At 44.1% G+C, this 20,692-nt stretch overlaps 1 protein-coding gene across 2 annotated transcripts in view; it reads left to right on the plus strand.

Annotated features, from left to right (window-relative positions):
* ATP6V0A2 (ATPase H+ transporting V0 subunit a2) overlaps positions 1–18,606 on the plus strand; it is a 45,097-nt gene extending 26,491 nt beyond the window's left edge. Inside the window, exons 10-20 of one of the 2 annotated variants that reach the window (XM_054443984.2) lie at positions 4,258–4,408; positions 4,674–4,810; positions 5,070–5,257; positions 5,355–5,445; positions 8,066–8,184; positions 9,033–9,243; positions 11,579–11,698; positions 12,759–12,878; positions 14,732–14,849; positions 17,145–17,316; positions 18,260–18,606. In XM_054443984.2, the coding sequence (XP_054299959.1) occupies positions 4,258–4,408; positions 4,674–4,810; positions 5,070–5,257; positions 5,355–5,445; positions 8,066–8,184; positions 9,033–9,243; positions 11,579–11,698; positions 12,759–12,878; positions 14,732–14,849; positions 17,145–17,316; positions 18,260–18,365 (1,533 nt within the window). In that variant the 3' untranslated portion in view covers positions 18,366–18,606. Of the gene's footprint in view, positions 1–4,257; positions 4,409–4,673; positions 4,811–5,069; positions 5,258–5,354; positions 5,446–8,065; positions 8,185–9,032; positions 9,244–11,578; positions 11,699–12,758; positions 12,879–14,731; positions 14,850–17,144; positions 17,317–18,259 lie in introns of those variants that run through there. The other variant, XM_054443986.2, reaches the window with a different exon arrangement.
* The last annotated feature ends 2,086 nt before the right edge of the window (positions 18,607–20,692 follow it).

A 20,692-nucleotide genomic window follows, 5' to 3' on the forward strand; every position in this document is an offset into this window, starting at 1 on the left:
TTGAATTTGATCAGGTACACAGGGGTCTCACATGCAGAACTCCTAATAGGCTGTGCCAGGCGGAAGCGCGGAATCTCAGCCTCCAGCCTGCAGATCCCAGTTCTTGGGTTCATGTCTCTCTAGTCACTTGGCTGCCTGAAGCTCATTGCCTAGAGAAGCCTCAGAGAAGCTTGCAAGAATCATATTCTCTGAATTCTCATGTTGATCACAGTGGCTGTCTGCTGCTTTTTATAATGGGGAGTGAGTTTTTCTGGAAATAAAATTCTGGGCTCATTTTTTTCCCCCTTGAGTATCTTACACATGTTCCTCCATCTTGCTCTGGCACGTTGCTCCCAACAGAAAGCCTGATGTTAATCTAATTTTCTTTTCCTTGTAATTCATGTGCTTTTTTAGTTTAGTTTTTTGTTTTGTTTTGTCTAGAAAAAGAAATATCTTTTCTTTAAAGACCAGTGATTTTAAGCCTGCGCAACATGGTTAAACCGCATCTCTACAAAAAACTCAAAAGTTAGCTGGATATGGTGATGTACCTGTAATCTCAGCTACTCTGGAAGCTGGGCTGGGAGGATCACTTGAGCCTGGGAGGTTGAGGCTGCATTGCACTCCAGCCTGATCAACAGAGCCAGACCTTGTCTCAAAAACAAAAAAACAGTGATTTTACAGAATGTGTCTCTCTCTCTTTTTTTTTTTGGAGATAGAGTCTGGCTCTTTCGTCCACGCTGGAGTACAGTGGCACGATACTGGCTCACTGTGCAACCTCTGCCTCCCAGGTTCAAGTGATTCTCATGCCTCAGCCTCCCAAGTAGCTGGGACTAGAGGTCTGCACTACCATGCCTGGCTAATTTTTGTGTGTGTATTTTTAGTAGAGATGGAGTTTCATAATGTTGGCCAGGCTGGTCTCGAACTCCTGACCTCAAGTGATCCACCTGCCTTGGCCTCCCAAAATGCTGGGATTACAGGCGTGAGTCATCGCGCCTGCCAGAATGTGTCGCTTAATGTGGTCTTTCTGTATGTTCTTTCAATATGTAGTCTTTGGCGGTGGTTTTGTTAATTTCATAAATGTTCTCCTGAATTACAGTTTTTGGTATTTGCTCTACTGTTTTGCTTTGGTTTTCTTGTTTTAGGACCTCCTGTCATCTTTCAGTGGAACCTTCTTTGCTTATCTTCAGTATCTGTCACTTTCCTTTGAATCCTTTTTGTCTTTCGTTATTTCTTTTTGATTTGTAAGATTTCCTCTCTTGGTTTGCCTTCTGTTTCTCTTACAGCAGTATGAGGAAGGGTTCTTCACTTTTGTGTTCCTTCTAGTTTTGTCTTACTTCTGAAATAATTTTTTTCTTTTTTTCCTAATTCCTTCTTGAGTTCTGTTACCTCATTTCTGAGTCTTTTAAAATCTGATTCCTGGTGCTTTTTCCTGTCTTGTATTATTTTTTAAATTCTTTTAACTCGTTTTGAAACATAAGTTACAATGGTTTTATCTGTTTTGTGGACATTCTTTCTGGCATCTTCTCACTGTCTGTGGGGCTGGTATTCTACTCCTTGGCTTTTTTCTTCTTATGACCTTATGTAAGATTGGGCTTCTCTCTCCTCTTGCTCACTTTTAAATGAAATTAGACTTTTGAGGCTGGATGCGGTAGCTCACGCTGGTAATCCCAGCACTCTGGAGGCTGAGGCGGGCGGATCACTAGAGTCCAGGAGTTTGAGACTAGCCTGGCCAACATGGCGAGACCCTGTCTCTACTAAAAATACAAAAAATACAAAATAGAAAAAAAATTAGCCAGGCGTGGTAGCACGTGCCTGTTATCCCAGTTACTTGGAAGGCTGAGTCATGGGAATCCCTTGAACCCCAGAGGCAGAGGTTTAAAAAAAAAAAAAAAAAAGATTTATGGAACATGGTGAAGATACTTAGCTGCTCAAGGAAATTCATTTTTTAGACAAGGTCTCACTCTGTCTCCCAGGCTGGAGAACAGTGGTAACGGTCGTAGCTCACTGCAATCTCAAACTCCTGGGATCAAGCAATCCTCCCGTCTCATCTCAGCCTCCTGAGTAGCTGGAACTACAGGCATGCACTACTATGCCTGGCTAATTTATTTATTTATTTATTTATATTTTTTTGTAGAGATGGGGTCTCTACAAAAGACACGGTCTAGTCTTGAACTCCTGGGCTTAAGTGACCCTCGTGTCTCAGCCTCCCAAAGTGCTGGGATGACAAGCATGAGCCACCATGCCTGTCCTGCTCAAGGAAATTCTATATTATTACACAAGCAATATAAATATATTTACATGAAATTAGTTTTCTGGCAGATGTTTTATGGTACTCAAGGAACTTTTAGAGGCGGCAAGTTCAGGATAGCGTTCCTAACCTCACTGACAGTTTTTTCTTTTTTTATTTTTTGTGTACTGAATGCAAACACGTCGGGTCCTGGATCTGAGATGTCCTCTGTGTCTCTCTTGTGGACTTCTCTGTCTTTTCTCTTTCGTTCCTGTCCTGCTCAGTTTTGATCTCACTCCCAGCAGTTTCTCCTCAGCGTGTGGCCCCTCAACAGGGGAGGCCCTGGCAGGTCAGTGCCGTGAGTTTAGGGACTGGGCTGCACCGCCCCAACCCCTGCAGACTTCACTGCCCATGGCCCCTGTGCTGTCGCCTACTCTTGGACTGGACAGAACTCTTCCCAGTTCCAGCTGCTTTTTGTGGTTTGGCCTCCTCTGCTTTCCCAGGGAGGATCTTTCTGGCCGTTTTGGGTGTTGTTGGCCCAGGCCCCTTGGAGGCCACATTGCTTACTTGCATCCTCTGCTCTGGCGGCTGCTGGGTAGGTCTTGTAGCTGTTGGTGGTTTTCTCACCCATTTGTATTTTGGGGACTGTGGGGACGTGGTTTGGCTGTAAATGCCATCCGTAGGCTTTAGGTCTTGCTAGCTGGTTGCACTTTCTGTTCTGAAGGGGACTTGGGAACGTTCAAAGCTGTGCCACCCTCGAGAATTTCCCCAGAACCCCATTACATGCATATGTTTTAAGACACACATTTTGGCCGGGTGCAGTGGCTCACTCCTATAAATAATCCCAGCACTTTGGGAGGCTGAGGTGGGCGGATCACCTGAGGTTAGGGGTTCGAGACCAGCCTGGCTAACATGGTGAAATCCCGTCTCTACTAAAAATACAAAAACTAACCAGGCGTGGTGGTGTGCAATGTAATCCCAGCTACTTGGGAGTCTGAGGCACGAGAATCGCTTGAACCTGGGAGGCAGAGGTTGCAGTGAGCTGAGATCACACCACTGCAGTCCACCCTGGGTGAGAGAGTGAGACCCCTTCTTTAAAAAAAAAGAAAGACTTATTTTGACCAGAAAATCTACTATTCTGGCAATAACCTGTTTACCTTATTTTAAAAGTGTTTTCGTTATAAATCAATATAATGCATTTCAGAAGAATTGTAAACACTGATGGATAAAGTTATATTTATGATTTTGCCATAATAGAATTCATGTTGACATTTTGGTTTATTCTTGCCTTTCTCATTTTTTTATTAAGTATACTGCAGTTGTCTCAAACTTCCTCTTTCTTCACCGTTTTTAAGAGATAAAGTACTCAGCGTCGGTTTTCTGTCAGTGACTGAGCCGACTCCATACCCATGTGCCCTGCATTCCCCAGCCCCCATTCACTTCCGGCACATTCACTCCTGCTCTCGCCCTTCCTTCTTGGAGACCACAGCCCCCAAGTGCCGCCCTCAACAAGCCCCTGCTTCCTCACAGATGGACTTTTCCTCCAGCCCCTCTGGCTGCTCTTGACCCTGTTGAGTGGAGATTAATCCTGCACCAAAGCCACACACAGAGCGTTGCCAAAGCAGTAACCCAAGGCTAGGCACGGTGCTCACACCTGTAATCCCAGCACATTGGGAGGCTGAGACAAGTGGATCACCTGAGGTCAGGAGTTCGAGACCAGCCTGACCTACGTGGAGAAACCCCGTCTCTACTAAAAATACAAAATTAGCCGGGCATGGTTGTGCATGCCTGTAATCCCAGCTACTAGGGAGGCTGAGGCAAGAGAATCGCTTGAGCCCGGGAGGCAGAGGTTGCAGTGAGCTGAGATCACACATTGCACTCCAGCCTGGGCAACAAGAGCAAAACTCCATCTCAAAAAAAAAAAAAAAACAAACAAAACAACACCACCACCAAAAAAACAAAAAACAAAGCAGTAACCCAGATTCGTTGAATATGGATAGTTATTTTCTTCTTGGATAGTAATTTTTTACCTTTCCTTGTTTATGTGGAAGAGAGAGAGTGGTGCTACAATCCCCTCATTCATGAATATAATCCCCACAAAAGAAACACCCCCCACTCGGATCCGCACCAACAAATTCACCGAGGGATTTCAGAACATCGTGGATGCTTATGGAGTCGGAAGCTACAGAGAAGTCAATCCAGGTTGGAAGTCTGATTTGTAAATACCTGTATTTCCAATGGCATTGCTGCATTCTTGCTCTAAGAATGGAATAGATATTTGGAAAGAGAGGCTGACTGCTACTTTTTTGCTATCTTATTTAAAGGTATAAGGTTTTAAATGTAACCACACAATCCTATCTTGTGAATTCTGGAGAAAGTCAAGATTGTTATGTATCATTGTGTTTGAATGAACTCAGATTTTCCATATTTGCTGTGAATCAGAAATCTCTTTCCCTTTTTTCTGCAGCTCTCTTTACCATCATCACCTTCCCGTTTTTATTTGCTGTGATGTTTGGAGACTTCGGACATGGCTTTGTGATGTTTTTATTTGCCCTCTTGTTGGTGTTAAATGAAAATCATCCCAGACTAAATCAGTCACAAGAGGTAAAAATATAAACACTCCAGCTCATATATCTGGTTAGGTGGCATTAGCAGTGACCGAAAGAGAGACACCTCTTAGATGTTCGCTGTAGGCTGTGGCTGTGCTGGGCAGGTGTGTGGCCTGTCAGCTGCGGCTGACAGGGATGTCTGCGGGGCCAGGCTGTTTTCTGAGAAGTGAGTGGTGAGGGTCATGCCCACACCAACAGCTGTCACATGGACACCCTCCAGTAACCATATTCTGCTCTCGCCTTGCCCTTCACAGATCATGAGGATGTTTTTTAATGGCCGGTACATCCTCCTGCTGATGGGGCTGTTCTCAGTGTACACTGGCCTCATCTACAACGACTGCTTTTCAAAGTCAGTCAACCTGTTCGGCTCCGGGTGGAACGTGTCGGCCATGTACAGCTCCAGCCACCCGCCCGCAGAGCATAAGAAGATGGTGCTTTGGAAGTAAGTGTCCCATAGCTGGTGATGCTCTGGGTGGAAAGCATGTTTCCTAGACCTTCCTCCTCCCAGGTCAGCCTCCTCACTCTGCTTTTTGTTACAGCGACAGCGTCGTCAGGCACAACAGCATTTTGCAGCTGGATCCAAGCGTTCCTGGAGTGTTCCGAGGCCCTTATCCCCTTGGCATTGATCCTGTGAGTGTACCACACTCTGTCGTTGTCTCTGGATGCTCTGTGGTGCCACCTAGCTTCGGGCGCCACGAATGTCTCTAGACTGTTGAGCAGGATTCACGCTGCCCTGAGCGGGAGGTGTTCATTAGCCCCTGTGCATCCCAGTCTTGGACACTGGGAGGGGAGGCCAGGAGCTGGGGCGCCCTCCGTTTGGGAAGGTGAGGTCAGAGGAAGTCCTCAGAGAGCCAGGGCTGCGTTCTGTCATGTGTCCTACCTATTTTCCTCTGTCTAAAAATGGCACTTCACTAGCCCTGAAATGTGTGCCATTTTCTACATTTCTTCCTCGTATATGTGAACTTTTAAATACCCTTGATCTTGAAAGAAATGGTATGGAGTGTTAGAGCTGAAAGGAAGCGTGAGGTTATTGTGGTGCTTATTGGGGTAGTTGTTTGGAATGGGAAAAGTGTTAGTAGAAAGAAAATGGGGAAGTACTCACGCCTGTAATTCCAGCACTTTGGGAGGCCGAGGCTGGCGGATCACGAGGTCAGGAGATTGAGACCATCCTGGCTAACATGGTGAAACTCCATTTCTACTAAAAATACAAAAAATTAGCCGGGTGTGGTGGCGGGCGCCTGTAGTCCCAGCTACTCAGGAGGCTGAGGCAGGAGAATGGCGTGAACCCGGGAGGTGGAGCTTGCAGTGAGCCGAGATGGCGCCACTGCACGCCAGCCTGGGCGACAGAGCGAGAGACTCTGTCTCAAAAAAAAAGAAAATGGAGAAGTAGCCCCAGGGTGCCAGGACCCCAACCCCTTCAAGGGCTCAGCAGGCGGTAGCTGAGGCACTGGACCGCAGGGCTGGGTGGGGTTTTCCTGAGCTGTCAGGAGTCTTTCTGGAGAATCAAAAGAATGACTCAGAAACCATCTCAAAATTGGTTTGTGGATGTAATTGTGTACAGTCATTAAACTGGGCAAAAAAAGTCTAGCATTCCTTAACCTGGGCTCTCCAAGGAGGAAGTATCTCTTAGTGTGTTCTGTTTATTCTTATCTCTAATCATGATTGGTATAATTTCATGTTGTAGCATTAAGTCTTAATGGAATTGAAAGCTTGGAAACACAGCTACAACAATTTCTTTAAGATACAGCATTTTGGAGCCAAATTCAGTAATAACTTGTAGCTTTGTGTTTAGGAAAGAAATGTTTCTGAATAAGGGAACCAAGGAAGAAAGTTTGAGTGAGTTTTTTTTTTGGGAGGCATCGGGGAAAATTGGGGTATGGTTTGTCTTCTTTCTGTTTTAACTTAATTTTAAACTAGGCATTACATTAATTTGGTTCAAAAGTAAACCAATGTGTGTACATTATACATATAAAATACGTATTTTAAAATAATATATAAAAGTTTATATAATATAAATATATCAGCGAAGTTTACTGGCCTCCAACTTCTCAGCCCTGAATACCTCATTCTAAAATCTTATTTTTGCAAGGGCAAAATGAGATAGTTCAGGGCTAGGAACTGGGAGGCTAGAAATTTTAAAATTAGCCGGGCGTGGTGGTACGCGCCTGTGGTCCCAGCTTCTCGGAAGGCTGAGGTGGGAAGATTGCTTGAGCCAGGTCAAGGCTGCAGTGAGCCCTGATTGCTCCACTGTACTCTAGCCCCTGGCGGGCTGTGAGACCCCTTATCTTAAAAAAAAAAAAAAAAAGGCTGGGCACAGTGGCTCACACCTGTAATCTCAGCACTTTGGGAGGCCAAGGCAGGCGGATCACCTGAGGTCAGGAGTTTGAGACCAGTCTGGCCAACATGGCGAAACCCTGTCTCTACTAAAAATACAAAAATCAGCCAGGCGTGCTGGTCCAGCTACTCAGGAGGCTGAGGCAGGAGAATCACTTGAACCCAGGAGGTGGAGGTTGCAGTGAGCCAAGATTACGCCACTGCACTCCAGCCCGGGTGATAGAGCGAGACTCTTCAAAAAAAAAAAAAAAATTCTTTTAATAGACCCTGTTTCCCTTTTCCTAACCCACCTGAAGGGCAGGCTGTAGGAATTAATTTTCATACAGTAAGAGAAGCAGTCAATGAGTGGGGAGGTTGTGGGGACTCAGACTGGCCGGGGCACCCTGGGGAGGTCAGCCATGGTCTTGAGTCTCTCTTGGCAGATCTTCGGTTGCCCACTTGCAGCATTTCTGATTTCACTGTATTCACAGCTAAACTTTATGACAAAATAGACATACAGGAGCATGTATGGCACATGTATGTAAACTTGTGATAACACATGTATGTCTCCTGCCCAGGTAGAGGGGACATAACCCAGGACCTTGAGAGCGTCCTGACCCTTCCAGTCTCTGAGCTGTGTGTGACTCTCCCTTGCCTTGCCTTTCGTCAAGACTTCCAAGGCACATCTCCCTAAACGCTATGTGGTTCCATCTGGCATCCTTTGACGTTAACACCGATAAAATTGTTTTGTAGCTGTCTGTGGTCCTGGTTTAAGGAAATCAATGGTTCTCAGATTGAAAGCATCAAAAGAAAAGCCTGAATGTTATTTCCTTCTTAAACTTAGAGGCACTTTTCAAGTTAAGACAGGAACTTTCTTGAGTGTCACCTGTTGAAGGAAGTTAAAGATTCTGTTTTGTCTTGTTTGGTTTGGTTTTAGATTTGGAACTTGGCCACAAATCGCCTCACTTTTCTAAACTCTTTCAAAATGAAAATGTCCGTGATTTTAGGAATCATTCACATGACTTTTGGAGTAATTCTGGGAATATTTAACCACTTGTAAGTACAGATTTTTTTTAAGCAATATTTATAAACCAAACTTGGCATTTCTTCAGTTTTGCTTCTTGTTGGTGACTGTATTTATTGGGTAAGGGGCAGCCAATATGATGTTGTATTTACATGATTCTGTTGAAGTTATTTAGATTTTCTGTGGTTTCAGCAATTCATTCAGCAAATATGTATTTATCGAGCACATAGTAGTGCCAAGTGCTGTTCTAGGCTCTAGGAGTTCAGCAGTGAGGAGGGCAGAAAAAAGTTATTGCCCCAGTGGAGCTTCCATTCAAGTGAGGGAGACATGTGACATGTGCATTCATGTCGATTTCTAGAAGGGGTGCTTGTCATATTCCTTTTTTATTTTACAAATAAAAAATCTTTTTGTTTTTACTTTATTAGAGCTAGTATATGAAAAGTAAGAGATGGTGTCATTTTTCTCTAACTAGACCTGTTCATTCTGATCTCTAAACATAATCTGTATAATTTGATGCTATAGCTTTAAGTCACTATAACTGGAGTTTTGAAAAACTTATAACAATGTAAGACACAGCATTTTGGAGCCAGATTCACTAATATTATGTAGCCTTACTTTAAGGAACGAAATTTTTCTGAATAAGGGAACTAAGGAAGAAAGTTTGAGTGAGATTTGACCGCAAAAACTGTAGTAGTTTTGGCCGACCTCACATCTCTTCCTCGTAGATGTATCTGGACACTCAGATGTATCTGGAGTCATCATATGAGAAATGATGTTATTCTGAAATTCGCTTTATAGTTTAATTGCAAAGAGTTTAATTTACTTTTTTTAACTTAGGCTGATCTTGTTCATGGGTTGATTGATTCCTTTTCTTTCCTAGGCACTTCAGGAAGAAGTTCAACATTTACCTGGTTTCCATCCCAGAACTTCTCTTCATGCTCTGTATCTTTGGATACCTTATATTTATGATTTTCTACAAGTGGCTGGTTTTTTCAGCAGAAACCTCCAGAGTTGCTCCCAGCATTCTGATTGAATTTATTAACATGTTTTTATTCCCAGCCAGTAAAACAAATGGCCTTTACACAGGGCAGGTGAGTCATCTTTCCACTCTCATGAACTTGACGAAAGTATTCCCAAGAGCCTTTTATTCTGAGCAGTAGAAGTGTTGGGGTGATCTCCACGGACTCCCAGGAGCCTGGAAAGGCTGCTTCTGTCTCTGCGTGTGTCATCACTGGAGGATGCCAGTCCAGCTCGACTGCTGTGTGCAGGCAGCATGAGCAAACTTGCTGCCACTCAGTAGCCATCAAAACGAGTAGGAAGAGGCCAGGCACAGTGGCTCATTTCTGTAATCCCAGCACTTTGAGAGGCCAAGGCTGGCGGATTGCTTGAGCCCGTGAGTTCGAGACCAGCCTGGGCAACACAGCAAGACCTCATATCTACAAAAAATACAAAAATTTGCCAGGCATGATGGCTGCACCTGTAGTCCGAGCTACTTGGGAAGCTGAGGCAGGAGGATCGCTTGAGCCCAGGAGGTCCAGGCTGCAGTGAGCCGTAAATGCACCACTGCACTCCAGCCTGGGTGACAGAGCAAGACCCTGTCTCAAACCAAAACCAAAACCAACAAAACTGGTGGGAAGAAAATGCATTACCAGAGGGATCCTGAGGGCTGCCCAGTCCCCCCATTTAGAAGGGACCACCTGGATCACAGCACATGGACGCTTTCAAAAAATGAGCTTTCCTCTCACTGTGCATTTGTGTGATGTCACAGTGGGCTCTAAGGGCTGACTGCTCTGCCTGGAGGCCCCGCTCTGCCGTTTCCTCAGGATGGAGCTTTGAGCAGATGACTAACTTCTCTCTGCCTCCGTTTCGTCATCTGTAAAATGGGACTAAAAACAGGAGCTGGTTCATAGTGTAGCGCACATGTGTCCAAAGTGCGTACGAACGTGCTTGCACAATCCAGCTACTCAGTAAATGTCAGCATTTGCCATAGTTCTTACCCACCTTACATTGAGGGTCTTTCTGCTGTGAGCGCCATGGCACCTCCTGCCCACAGATGCTGGTCCAGACATGGCTCACCACGTTGTCCAGTGTCTGTGAGGACGTCTGGGGAAACCCTCCCAGTCGGTGGTATCAGAGCCTGTGTTCCACCTGAGCCGTGTTTTGGTTTTTCATCGTGTTGACCTGTGAATGGAGCATTTGGTTTTGTTTTTCACATTCTATTGGGTGCTGGAAAGTTTTAAGTCAGATTTGAAGCTCAACTTACGGAACTTTGGCCTCGTTGACGAGATGCATATTTGCGTTCTTTTTGAACTTTTTGTTTCTGTTTTTTTTGTTTCTCTTGTTTATGATTTTTAAGAATTGTATTTTATCATTATTTTATTGAAGCTTTGTACAATGGCATAGATACCACACATAAATGCAGGGGCGTTCAGTGGGCACAGGTGCTGTGGACGGAAAGATCAAGGAAGGGCAGCTACCTTTCTTTAGCACCTGCCACATACCTGAGAGTGTGCTTTCCTTACTTAGTGTTTCTTAATTCTCACAATAGCCCCAGGAGGCAGGTGGTGTCATCCCCTGTTACTGATGATAACTGGTGGCTCAGGGCAGTCCTGGTCACTCAGCAGTCTGTAGGGCCAGGCTGTTAACTTAGGTCAGCCTGGCTCCAGCCCAGGACTTCTGATGTGGCTCTGCCTGTGGCCGCCACCTTTCTCGGCATTTCAAGAGGTTCATCGTGTTGATGGTGTGTAGATAATACAGCTTTGTGCCTGAGTAGCACACAGAGCTCTAGGAACCTGTTTTTGATGAGGGGCGACCATAGAGAGTGATAAGCTTGGACAGCACAGTGTCCTGTCCAGACCCTGGAAAGCCATGCAGACTGCTGTGGCTGTGTAAGCCTGAGTGGGTTTTGCTTTTGATTTAGCTTTAAGTAACTATAAGTCTTCGTTTTTCTAAGGAAGTATTTTTGGTTTTGTTCTGAATTCTCTTCCACAATTTTCTGTGTGTGGAGGTAAATCCACTTGCTTCACACTCATAGTCCTCAAACAGTCTTTATAATCATCAGATAACAGGAAAACAGAACCAAGAATATAAAAAATATTCTGCTTGTGCTTATACTTTCTCATTTACAGTGTTTACAGAAAATGATTAGTTGGAGTTTGACTCTCTTTAGAATTTTTGTAAAGTTTCCTTGCTGGTCTAAAACAAAATAATGCTTTACCACAGGGTCATTAATGTTATTCATCAGTTCTAGAATTCAGCTATGAGTTTAGGAAAAGAAAACCCGCTGGCAAGTGTAGCTGGCTGGCATTTACTGAATGTTCCTCGCGTGGAGACATTGTTTGATCTTTCCTGATTTCATCGTGTGCTGCTGACTCTGCAGGCAGGCCTTCACGTTTTAATCGGGTTTCTCACCTTCTGCCCTAACAGGAGTATGTCCAGAGAGTGCTGCTGGTTGTCACAGCATTGTCTGTCCCCGTCCTCTTCTTGGGAAAGCCACTGTTTTTGTTGTGGCTTCACAATGGGCGTAGTTGCTTCGGGGTGAACCGGGTAAGTGTGGGTTTGGATGCATTTACAACTGTGAGCAAAGCCTGCTTTCTGTTATACAAGGATTGGTGTAGAAAACACCGCCTGGAGGGTCCCTGTCTCTTGATTTAAAAGCCAAAGCTCCCTTTATTTAAAACATTGATGTTGGCTGGGCGTGGTGGCTCACACCTATAATTCCAGCACTTTAGGAGGCCAAAGCGGGCAGATCACTTGAGCTCAGGAGTTTGAGACCAGCCTGGGCAACATGGCGAAACCCTGTCTCTACCAAGAATACAAAAATAAGCCAGTGTGGTGGTGTGCACCTTTAGTCCCAGGTACTCGGGAGGCTGAGGTGGGAGGATGGCTTGAGCCTGGGAGGCAGAGGTTGCAGTGAGTTGTGATCGCGCCACTGCACTCCAGCCTGGGCAACAGAGCAAGACTCTGTCTCAAAATAAATAAGTAAATAAAACATGGATGTTGAAAGAGCCTGCTGTGTCCAGAGCCTGTGGAGACCCGCCCTGCTGGTGTGAACTACAAGCTTATTAGGAGTTTAACTCAGTCCTTCAGTTCAGATGGGCACAATTTAAATGCCTTTTTCCATATTCTTCTTAATTTCTTCTTTAAGATTTTCTTTTTTCTTTTCTTTTCTTTCTTTCTTTCTTTTTTTTTTTTTTTTTTTGAGACTGGAGTCTTCCTCTGTTGCCCAGGCTGGGGTGCAGTGGCACTATCTCAGCTTACTGCAACCTCTGCCTTCCGGGTTCAAGCAGTTCTCTTGCCTCAGCCCTCAAATAGGGGGACTACAGGCACCCATCACCACGCCCTGCTAATTTTTGTATTTTTAGTGAAAGACGGGGTTTTGCCATGTTGCACAGGCTGGTCTCGAACTCCTGACCTCAGGTGATTCGCCTGCCTCGGCTTCCCAAAGTGCTGTGATTACAGGTGTGAGCCACTGTGCCTAGCCTAAAGAACTTTTTTATTGGCAAAGAGCTGAATCATTAAGAGAAACAAAGAAACTATACAAGTTTGGTTTTGTCACAACCTTGTGGTTTTACAGGCACTGACTCTGTGCTCTTTTGGTTGTTAGAGTGGCTACACACTTATAAGGAAAGATAGTGAGGAAGAAGTTTCACTGCTGGGAAGCCAAGATGTAGAAGAGGGAAATCACCAGGTGGAAGATGGATGTAGAGAAATGGCATGTGAAGAGGTAAATCTTTTCAACTGCTATTGATAAACTTAGATAAGTAACCAAGCTTCCATAGAGATAATCATGTTAAGATAATATTTAATCATCTTAAAAAATGGTTAAGAAAATGGGACTTCCAGCCTCCACAACTATGAGAAACCAGCGCTTTCCAAATGCTGTTTGATGATAGAGTTGGTGGCATTATATGAGTTCGGGTCATTTTGTCCTTTCACTTCTCCAGTGGGATTTCTGCTGTTATATTAAGAGTTATGATTGGAGTGACTTAAGGTGCCATGAACATTGCTTTCAGAAGCTTCTTGGGTCAGTCAGAACTTTTCCATAGTTGCAAGAAATAGAGACCCAGTTTTTCTGATTGTGAAGGGATTTTACTGGCTCACAGCAGGACAGAGGTAGAGTTGGTTTCAGGATGATTACAGTTTTGGGGTTTCCAATTCCAAGAGGCCTTGTTTGGCTTTCTTTCTTTGTAAGTTTTCTTTATATTGTGAAGTCAGTTGGCCCCATGATGCTAGAATCATGGTCACAAGTTGCCCTGGGCTTATTTTTTCAGTCTTTCCATCAGACAGCAAAGTGCCCTTACCAGCTTGTTATTATTAGGAAAGAATCCCCAAATACCTGCCGTCCCTGGACCAGTGACTGCTGCCTCAGTCCCCTGGACCAATGTCTGCTGTCTCAGTCCCCCTTACCAGTGACCGCTGTCTCAGTCCCCTTTACCAGTAACTGCGTTCTCAGTCCCCTGGACCAGTGACTGCTGTCTTAGTCCGCTGGGGCTGCCATAACAAAATACCACGGACTGGGTGGCTTCAACAAGAGACTTGTTTTTCATAGCTTCGGAGGCTGGCAGGCCCGGACTGAGATGCTGGCAGGCTGCTTTCCCCTGAGGCCTCCCTGCTCAGCTTGCTGTGTCGGCACAGGGCCCTTCCTCTCTGCCTGCACCCCTGTTTCTCCTGCTCTTCCCAGAAGACAGTAGTCACAGTGGGTCAGGGCCCACCTCCTGACCTCACTCAACCTCAATTACCTCCTCAAAGGTTCTGTCTTCAAATACAGTCACATTGCTGTTAGGGCTTCAGCATAAGACTTTTGGGAACATAATTCAGAGCCACTGTGGTTGGGGGTACAAGGCTGGACAGGGAAGTAGTGGCTCCCCACAAAGAACAGAGGTGCGGTCCCAGGAAGACTGCAGAGCATGGCCTCCTTTCTTTTCATGGAAACTTTATTTTGGCCATTTAGTGAGGACCAAACAAAATGTCTTATAATCAGCATTTTGTAATTATTATGTAATTTCGTGTTTTAATTCGGGACAATCAATAATTAAGTTCTAGGATCATAGAGAAACAAAAGCAGAGCTGGAAAGCGCATGAGGGTCACCTTGCCTGGTGCTTTGCAGCCCTTTCCCTGCCAGGGACCCCTTGCATAGTTTTCCCTGGTTGGCTCTACTTAGAATGCTCACATGTAGTGAATCGCATTCTACTCTTACAGTTGGTGAATACCTATTTTATCAGTAGATGTTTCATAATTACTGAGACCTGCCCCGGAATCCCATTAGTGTAGCAGCTGTGGCCATGGCAGTTCCTCTGGTCTACGCTCTTGGTTTACACAGGGGAGTCTGAGGCGTGGGGTGGGAGTGGGGCTGATGAAGGTGGGGATTTGGGGTGGTAAAGTCTGGTCATGGAGCTGGGTAGTGGCAGAGTGGTGGACAGAGTGCGTCTTGGGTTTCTGTTCCTCACACTCTAGCGTGTTCTCACCAGCATCCAGCTGGCAGCTCTTTCATTGTAATCCTTGAAGTGGAACCCACTTGGCATGTAGAAGTACACATGTAACATGACTCTTAACATATCTTGTGTGATCTCTCTCAGTTTAATTTTGGAGAAATATTAATGACCCAAGTAATCCATTCCATCGAGTACTGTCTGGGATGCATCTCCAACACCGCCTCCTACCTGAGGCTCTGGGCGCTTAGCCTGGCTCACGCACGTAAGTTCCTGCTTAGACCTGCAGTTCCCAACGCCCTGTAGCTCCAGCAGACTCAGGGGGCGCTGTGGGATATTTTAACTTTGTAACTAATAGTCATAGCACCATCTTTCACCTGCCATGTGAACTCACACTGTTCACTACTGAATACACAGCTCTCTTGGCTGTTTCTTTTGGCTGAGGGGTGCTATGGAAAAATCACAGAGGGAGTCTCTCTGAGGCTGGTCTGGCTTCAGAGGCTGCCCAATTAAAAAAAAAAAATCACTGAGACACAAGAGGCTTTGAGAACTGAGAAGGCTTGGGAGCCTCTGGTGTAAGCACTTGCTACTGTTGCCATTACTGTTTTGTTAGTAGTTACTTTATTCAGTGCTGCCTTACCAAGTGTGAATATCTGTTTATTTCAAGCAAGTCCTGCCACAGCACTCATGGGTAGCCTTGATCACAGGAGTCCTCCCTTTGCACAATTCCAGTAATGCACACATGTTAGTTTCCACAGTGTGGTTAACACCTGTTCCCCAGCAGCATGGTTCCCATTTCAGTCACTACAGTACCTAGCTGTGCAGGTAGGTGCAGGTGCATTTACTAACCTATGTGCGGCAGGTGTTGTGATGAAGGTGCTGATAACCCACCAGTGGTGCTCGGCAATGTTTCAGGACGTTGAAGATTTGTGCAAAGGGTGCAGTGTTGCAAGTGGGTTCAGACGTAGAAAAGAATAGGACAGGCCGGGCACAGTGGCTCGCACCTGTAGTAATCCCAGCACTTTGGGAGGCCGAGGCAGGTGGATCACCTGAGGTCAGGAACAGGAGTTTGAGACCAGCCTGACCAGCATGGCAAAACCCCATCTCTACTGAAAATACAAAAATTAGCTGGTCATGGTTGCGGGCACCTGTAGTCCCAGCTACTTGGGAGGCTGAGGCAGGAGAATTGCTTGAACTTAGGCAGAGTTTGCAGTGAGCCGAGATCACGACACTGCATTCCAGCCTGGGTGACAGAGCGAGACTCTGTCTCAAAAAAAAAAAAAGCTAAAAAAAAAAAAAAAAAAAAGGACAATTTGGCAAGTATTAGGAAAGATGCTTGCTCTGGATCAGGTCACCCAGCTTGCCAAGTTACACAACAGGAACCAAGCACTGTTCAAACTACCCTAATAAACTGTTTTTTTTTTTTTTTAAATAACAAGACTTTAATACTCAGTGCTTCTAATGTTTCAAAGATAGATTTACCATTTTTTCATTTCCCTATATTTTTTGTTAAAACATTAAAAACTCTCTTATTGGCTGGGTGCGGTGGCTCACGCCTGTAATCCCAGCACTTTGGGAGGCCTAGGTGGGCGGATCACGAGGTCAGGAGATCTAGACCATCCTGGCTAACATGTGAAACCCTGTCTCTACTAAAAATACAAAAAATTAGCCGGGCATGGTGGTGGGCGCCTGTAGTCCCAGCTACTCAGGAGGCTGAGGCGGGAGAATGGCTTGAACCCGGGAGGCAGAGCTTGCAGTGAGTCGAGATCGTACCACTGCACTCCAGCCTGGGTGACAGAGCGAGACTCTGTCTCAAAAAAAAAAAAAACCAAAAAACAACTCTCTTATTGTCGGCTAACAATATAGCCGACAATAAGAGAGTTTTCAATGTTTTAACAAAAATTTTAAAGGCCTCAGAGCAAACTTTTTTTCCCGTGGATTAATAGGGATGCTTCGGATGTCTTTGATTGCAAGGTCTTTTTTGTGCTTCTGCACTACTGTGCAAAGCAAGCACTGCCTGTGCTTGTGGAAACTACGGGACAAGAGAGTGTCTTTTTTTTTTTTTTTTTTTTTAGTTAAAAAAAATGCTTCTGTTTTTATAAGCATAGCCAAAGGTCTGGAATTTTATGGCTGAAGGGGCCCTGTCTCGTTCGTCTCCATTTTGCAGAGGTGGTTACTGAAGCCACTGAGTGTCGGTCCTTTACTCATGGTCATCCAGTTGGTCTCTCAGTGGCAGAACCAGGCCTGGGAGCCTGTTTCTGGCTGCCTGGTCCAGTGCTGCTTTGGGAGGTCACAACCCAAACCTAGTCTGGGGCAAGACCTCCCTTTGGGAGATGGCCTCTGATGTTTTTGGAGCACCAGGTCTTCCTTAGTGTTTGAGACTGTCTTGGAGCTGACTGGCTTTCACATGAGAAACAGTTGGGTCTGTGTTACATGTGTGTCTATTATTTTATGGGATAATAGTTCAGAGCTGTCAGGGGGAATCTCAGTCCAGGTAGCTCACAGAGGTACCCACTGTACATAAGCGAGCGTGACCTGTGCAGGCTGCACTCCTTTGCAGAGTTGTCTGATGTCCTGTGGGCCATGCTGATGCGTGTGGGCCTCCGCGTCGACACCACCTATGGCGTCTTGCTACTGCTCCCGGTTATCGCGCTCTTTGCAGTTTTGACCATTTTCATCCTTCTGATCATGGAAGGGCTTTCAGCGTTTCTTCATGCCATACGCCTCCACTGGTGAGTTTGAAACCTAGCCTTGGAACTGTTATTTAAAAAACATACCCACCCCCCCACCGTCCCGCCCAACCAAATATACACAGCCCCTGCAAAATCTAATGCCGAATTTAGGCCAGTTCTTCCCTTCCCTTGGGATCTGTGTTCATATCCTCTGAGTTAAAATTGTATTTTGGGCCGGGTGCGGTGGCTCGTGCCGGTAATCCTGGCACTTTGGGAAGCCAAGGCAGGTGGATCACGTGAGGTCAGGAGTTCAAGACCAGCCTGGACAACATGATGAAACCCTGTCTCTACTAATAATACAAAAATTAGCTGGGTGTGGTGTCGTGCGCCTATAATCCCAGCTTCTTGGGAGACTGAGGCAGGAGAATCGCTTGAACCCAGCAGGCAGAGGTTGCAGTGAGCCGAGATCATGCCATTGTATTCCAGCCTGGGGGACAAGAGCAAAACTCTGTGTCAAAAAAAAAAAAAAATGTATTTTGTTTCTGAACTATTATCACTGACAAGTAAAAGCAAGTTTAAGTTTGCAGAATACTTAGTATGTTTCATACTCCTAATTCACTTTGGGTCTGACAGGTTGCTCTATCTTATTGCAAAATAAATCCTTCTTATGTATTTCTTAATGTTTTATGGTGTAGGTCAGATTACTGCTCTGTGCCTCCAGTGACCCAAGTGGCAGGAGAGGGTCACGTTACTTGTGCACGTGCTTTTGTGTGTTGGGCAGTGAGAGGCAGCGGATGTGTCAGAGTTTCTGTTCACACTGGGAAAGCCAGCACAGGGTTGGGGGTGGGGGGTGGTGTTGAGCTAAGTAAAAATATTTGTGCCAAGAACATATTTTGGAATGAAGCAATTTCAGCACAGGAATTTTTTTTTTAACTTATAAATGTTGTTTTAAGGAATGTGATTTCATAATCTTCCATTAATACCTGGCTTTTTTTTTTTTTAGGGTAGAATTTCAGAACAAATTCTACGTTGGTGCGGGCACCAAATTTGTTCCTTTCTCATTCAGTCTACTTTCATCAAAGTTCAATAACGACGACAGTGTGGCATGATCATATTGCTGTAACCAACAAGCTTTCAGATTTATGGAGAATGACCATGTTATAGACCTTCACTTATGTCAGATTTATGATAGGAAAAATTCCATCTTCATTACTGCCTTATGACATAGCCAAATAATTCTGTAAGATATACCTCTTCCTCTTATGTTAAATATTTTGTAAAGTTTACCAATTTGAGATATAAAAATTTCTTTTGGTTTTTTATGATGAGCAAATATAAGTTAATGCCAAATGTTATGTTAAAGTTATTTTTTCAAATACAGAATTGGGGGAGAGAAGCCAATTTTGCATGGCTAATTGAAAATGGTATTAGATACTTGATTCCTTTAAGCTTTATTTAAAACCAACAACAGAGTTAATCTGTCACCTAAAGTTGCCAGGTAATATTTTCCAATAGCTGAAGTAGGGATAGTTTTTAAAAAAATTTAATGATGGGTAATCAAAACATTCACATTTATTCTGCTGGATTTAAAAATATGCACTTTTTTTTTTTTTTTTTTTGAGATGAAGTCTCTCTCTGTCATGTAGGCTAGAGTGCAATGGCACGATCGTGTCTCATTGCAACTTCCACCTCCTGGGTTCAAGTGATTCTCCTGTCTCAGCCTCCTGAGTAACTGGGATTACAGGCATGTGCCACCATGACCAGCTAATTTTTTTGTATTTTTGTAGAGATGGGGTTTCACCATGTTGGCCAGGCTGGTCTCGAACTTCTGAGCTCAAGTGATCCACCTGCCTCGGCCTCCCTAAGTGCTGGGATTACAGGCGTGAGCCACCATGCCCGGTCAAAATATGCAAACATTTTTTATCTTGTGCTACCTAGAATTACAAGTAGAGGATTGTTTTTACAATTTTATCTTGTTTTAGTAATTGGGGACACTGGGATAAAATGACATACAACAAATGGTTATCCCACTTGTATATTTTTTTAAAGACTCTTATCCTGTTATCCTTACATAAAACCAGTTGTGATAATTGTATGTATGGAAAGATAAATTATATACTGAGCCTTAAAACCCAGTGTGACTGTAGAAGATATAATGCGGACATGATTTGAATTTAGTGACAGCTTGGCTGATGTCACTGAACCAGAAGGGTTTATACTGAGTGAAGGAAAGGTAAAAAGTAGTATTTTGTATATTTTTATAACAAAATATAAATGAAGATATTTTACCATGAACAGATTGCACTTATCCTTGAGAACAGTCTAATGATAATTTTTTTTTTACTTTCAGACTGTTTCTAGCTAAAGTTCTGATAAAAGTATTGAGTTAATTTAAACTTTCAAACACTGTTTAGATCAGTTGAAAACTAATTCTTAATAGCCATTATTTTATAATCTTTAGTTTAAATTCATCTGTTTATTTCACATTTAGTTTTTTGTGAACTTGAGTCAGTCCTATTGAACATTTTGATCTATATTCTTGCAAATTATGTTAATTTTTCATATTTTAGTTTGATTTTAGACAATTATTTTCAAAAAGAAACCTGACTTTTTTTCACCTTCTTGACATTGTGAGTGATACACATTAAAAGGCTATTTGCCCCCATCCTCCTCTATCCTATTTCGAGGTAGAGAGCTTGGCACTTCTGTTACAAGCTGAGAGTCTGGACGTGCTGAGTTTAATGTGGCTGTGCAGGTGATTTCAAGGCATGAGCTGAACAGCGTTGACATAGCCGTGACCTAAAATTAAACCCTTTCAATTACAGTACAGATTCTGTGTGCTACTTGATGAGATATTACCCAAGACCAGTATGGACTTACTGCTTTTTGTCCCTCATATTAAATTATCAAATGATGCCGATGAAATGCTTGAAAATGATTCTGCTCTCAAAGTTATGCTTCCCTAGAAAGGTGTCATGTCGGGCACTTGTGTTGGGTGACAATGACATCCCAGCAGTGCTGGTCAGATCTTAGAGTTGCTTTCACCTAGAGCTGATGCTTCCACAAGGGGACATTTGTGTTACTTTGCTCCAGGGATCTGTCATAAAAACAATAGTAACTACTTCATCCCTAGGAAGCCCAAGACTTCAGGGCACTGTTAGCTGATTGGTAAATAAGGGACATGATATTCACGGGAATTGTTTACTGCTCCCCACTAGTAATTCTCATGGGGGCCACTTTTTTAACTCTAATTAACACCTCTTCTCAGCATAGAGCAGAGGATGCAGTCATTTCTCTGTTGAAATCTATGTAGTATTTATGTAGAATGTCATTATATGAAAAGCGAATTCAGAATCCTAACTCTGGGAAAGCGCTCTCTGGAAATGTAGTTTGATAATAGTGTGTTATCGGTGCCATGGGAATTTGTTTCTCTATA

The sequence above is a fragment of the Pongo pygmaeus genome, chromosome 10 (genome assembly GCF_028885625.2).
Source record: "Pongo pygmaeus isolate AG05252 chromosome 10, NHGRI_mPonPyg2-v2.0_pri, whole genome shotgun sequence".
Lineage (NCBI taxonomy): Eukaryota > Metazoa > Chordata > Mammalia > Primates > Hominidae > Pongo > Pongo pygmaeus.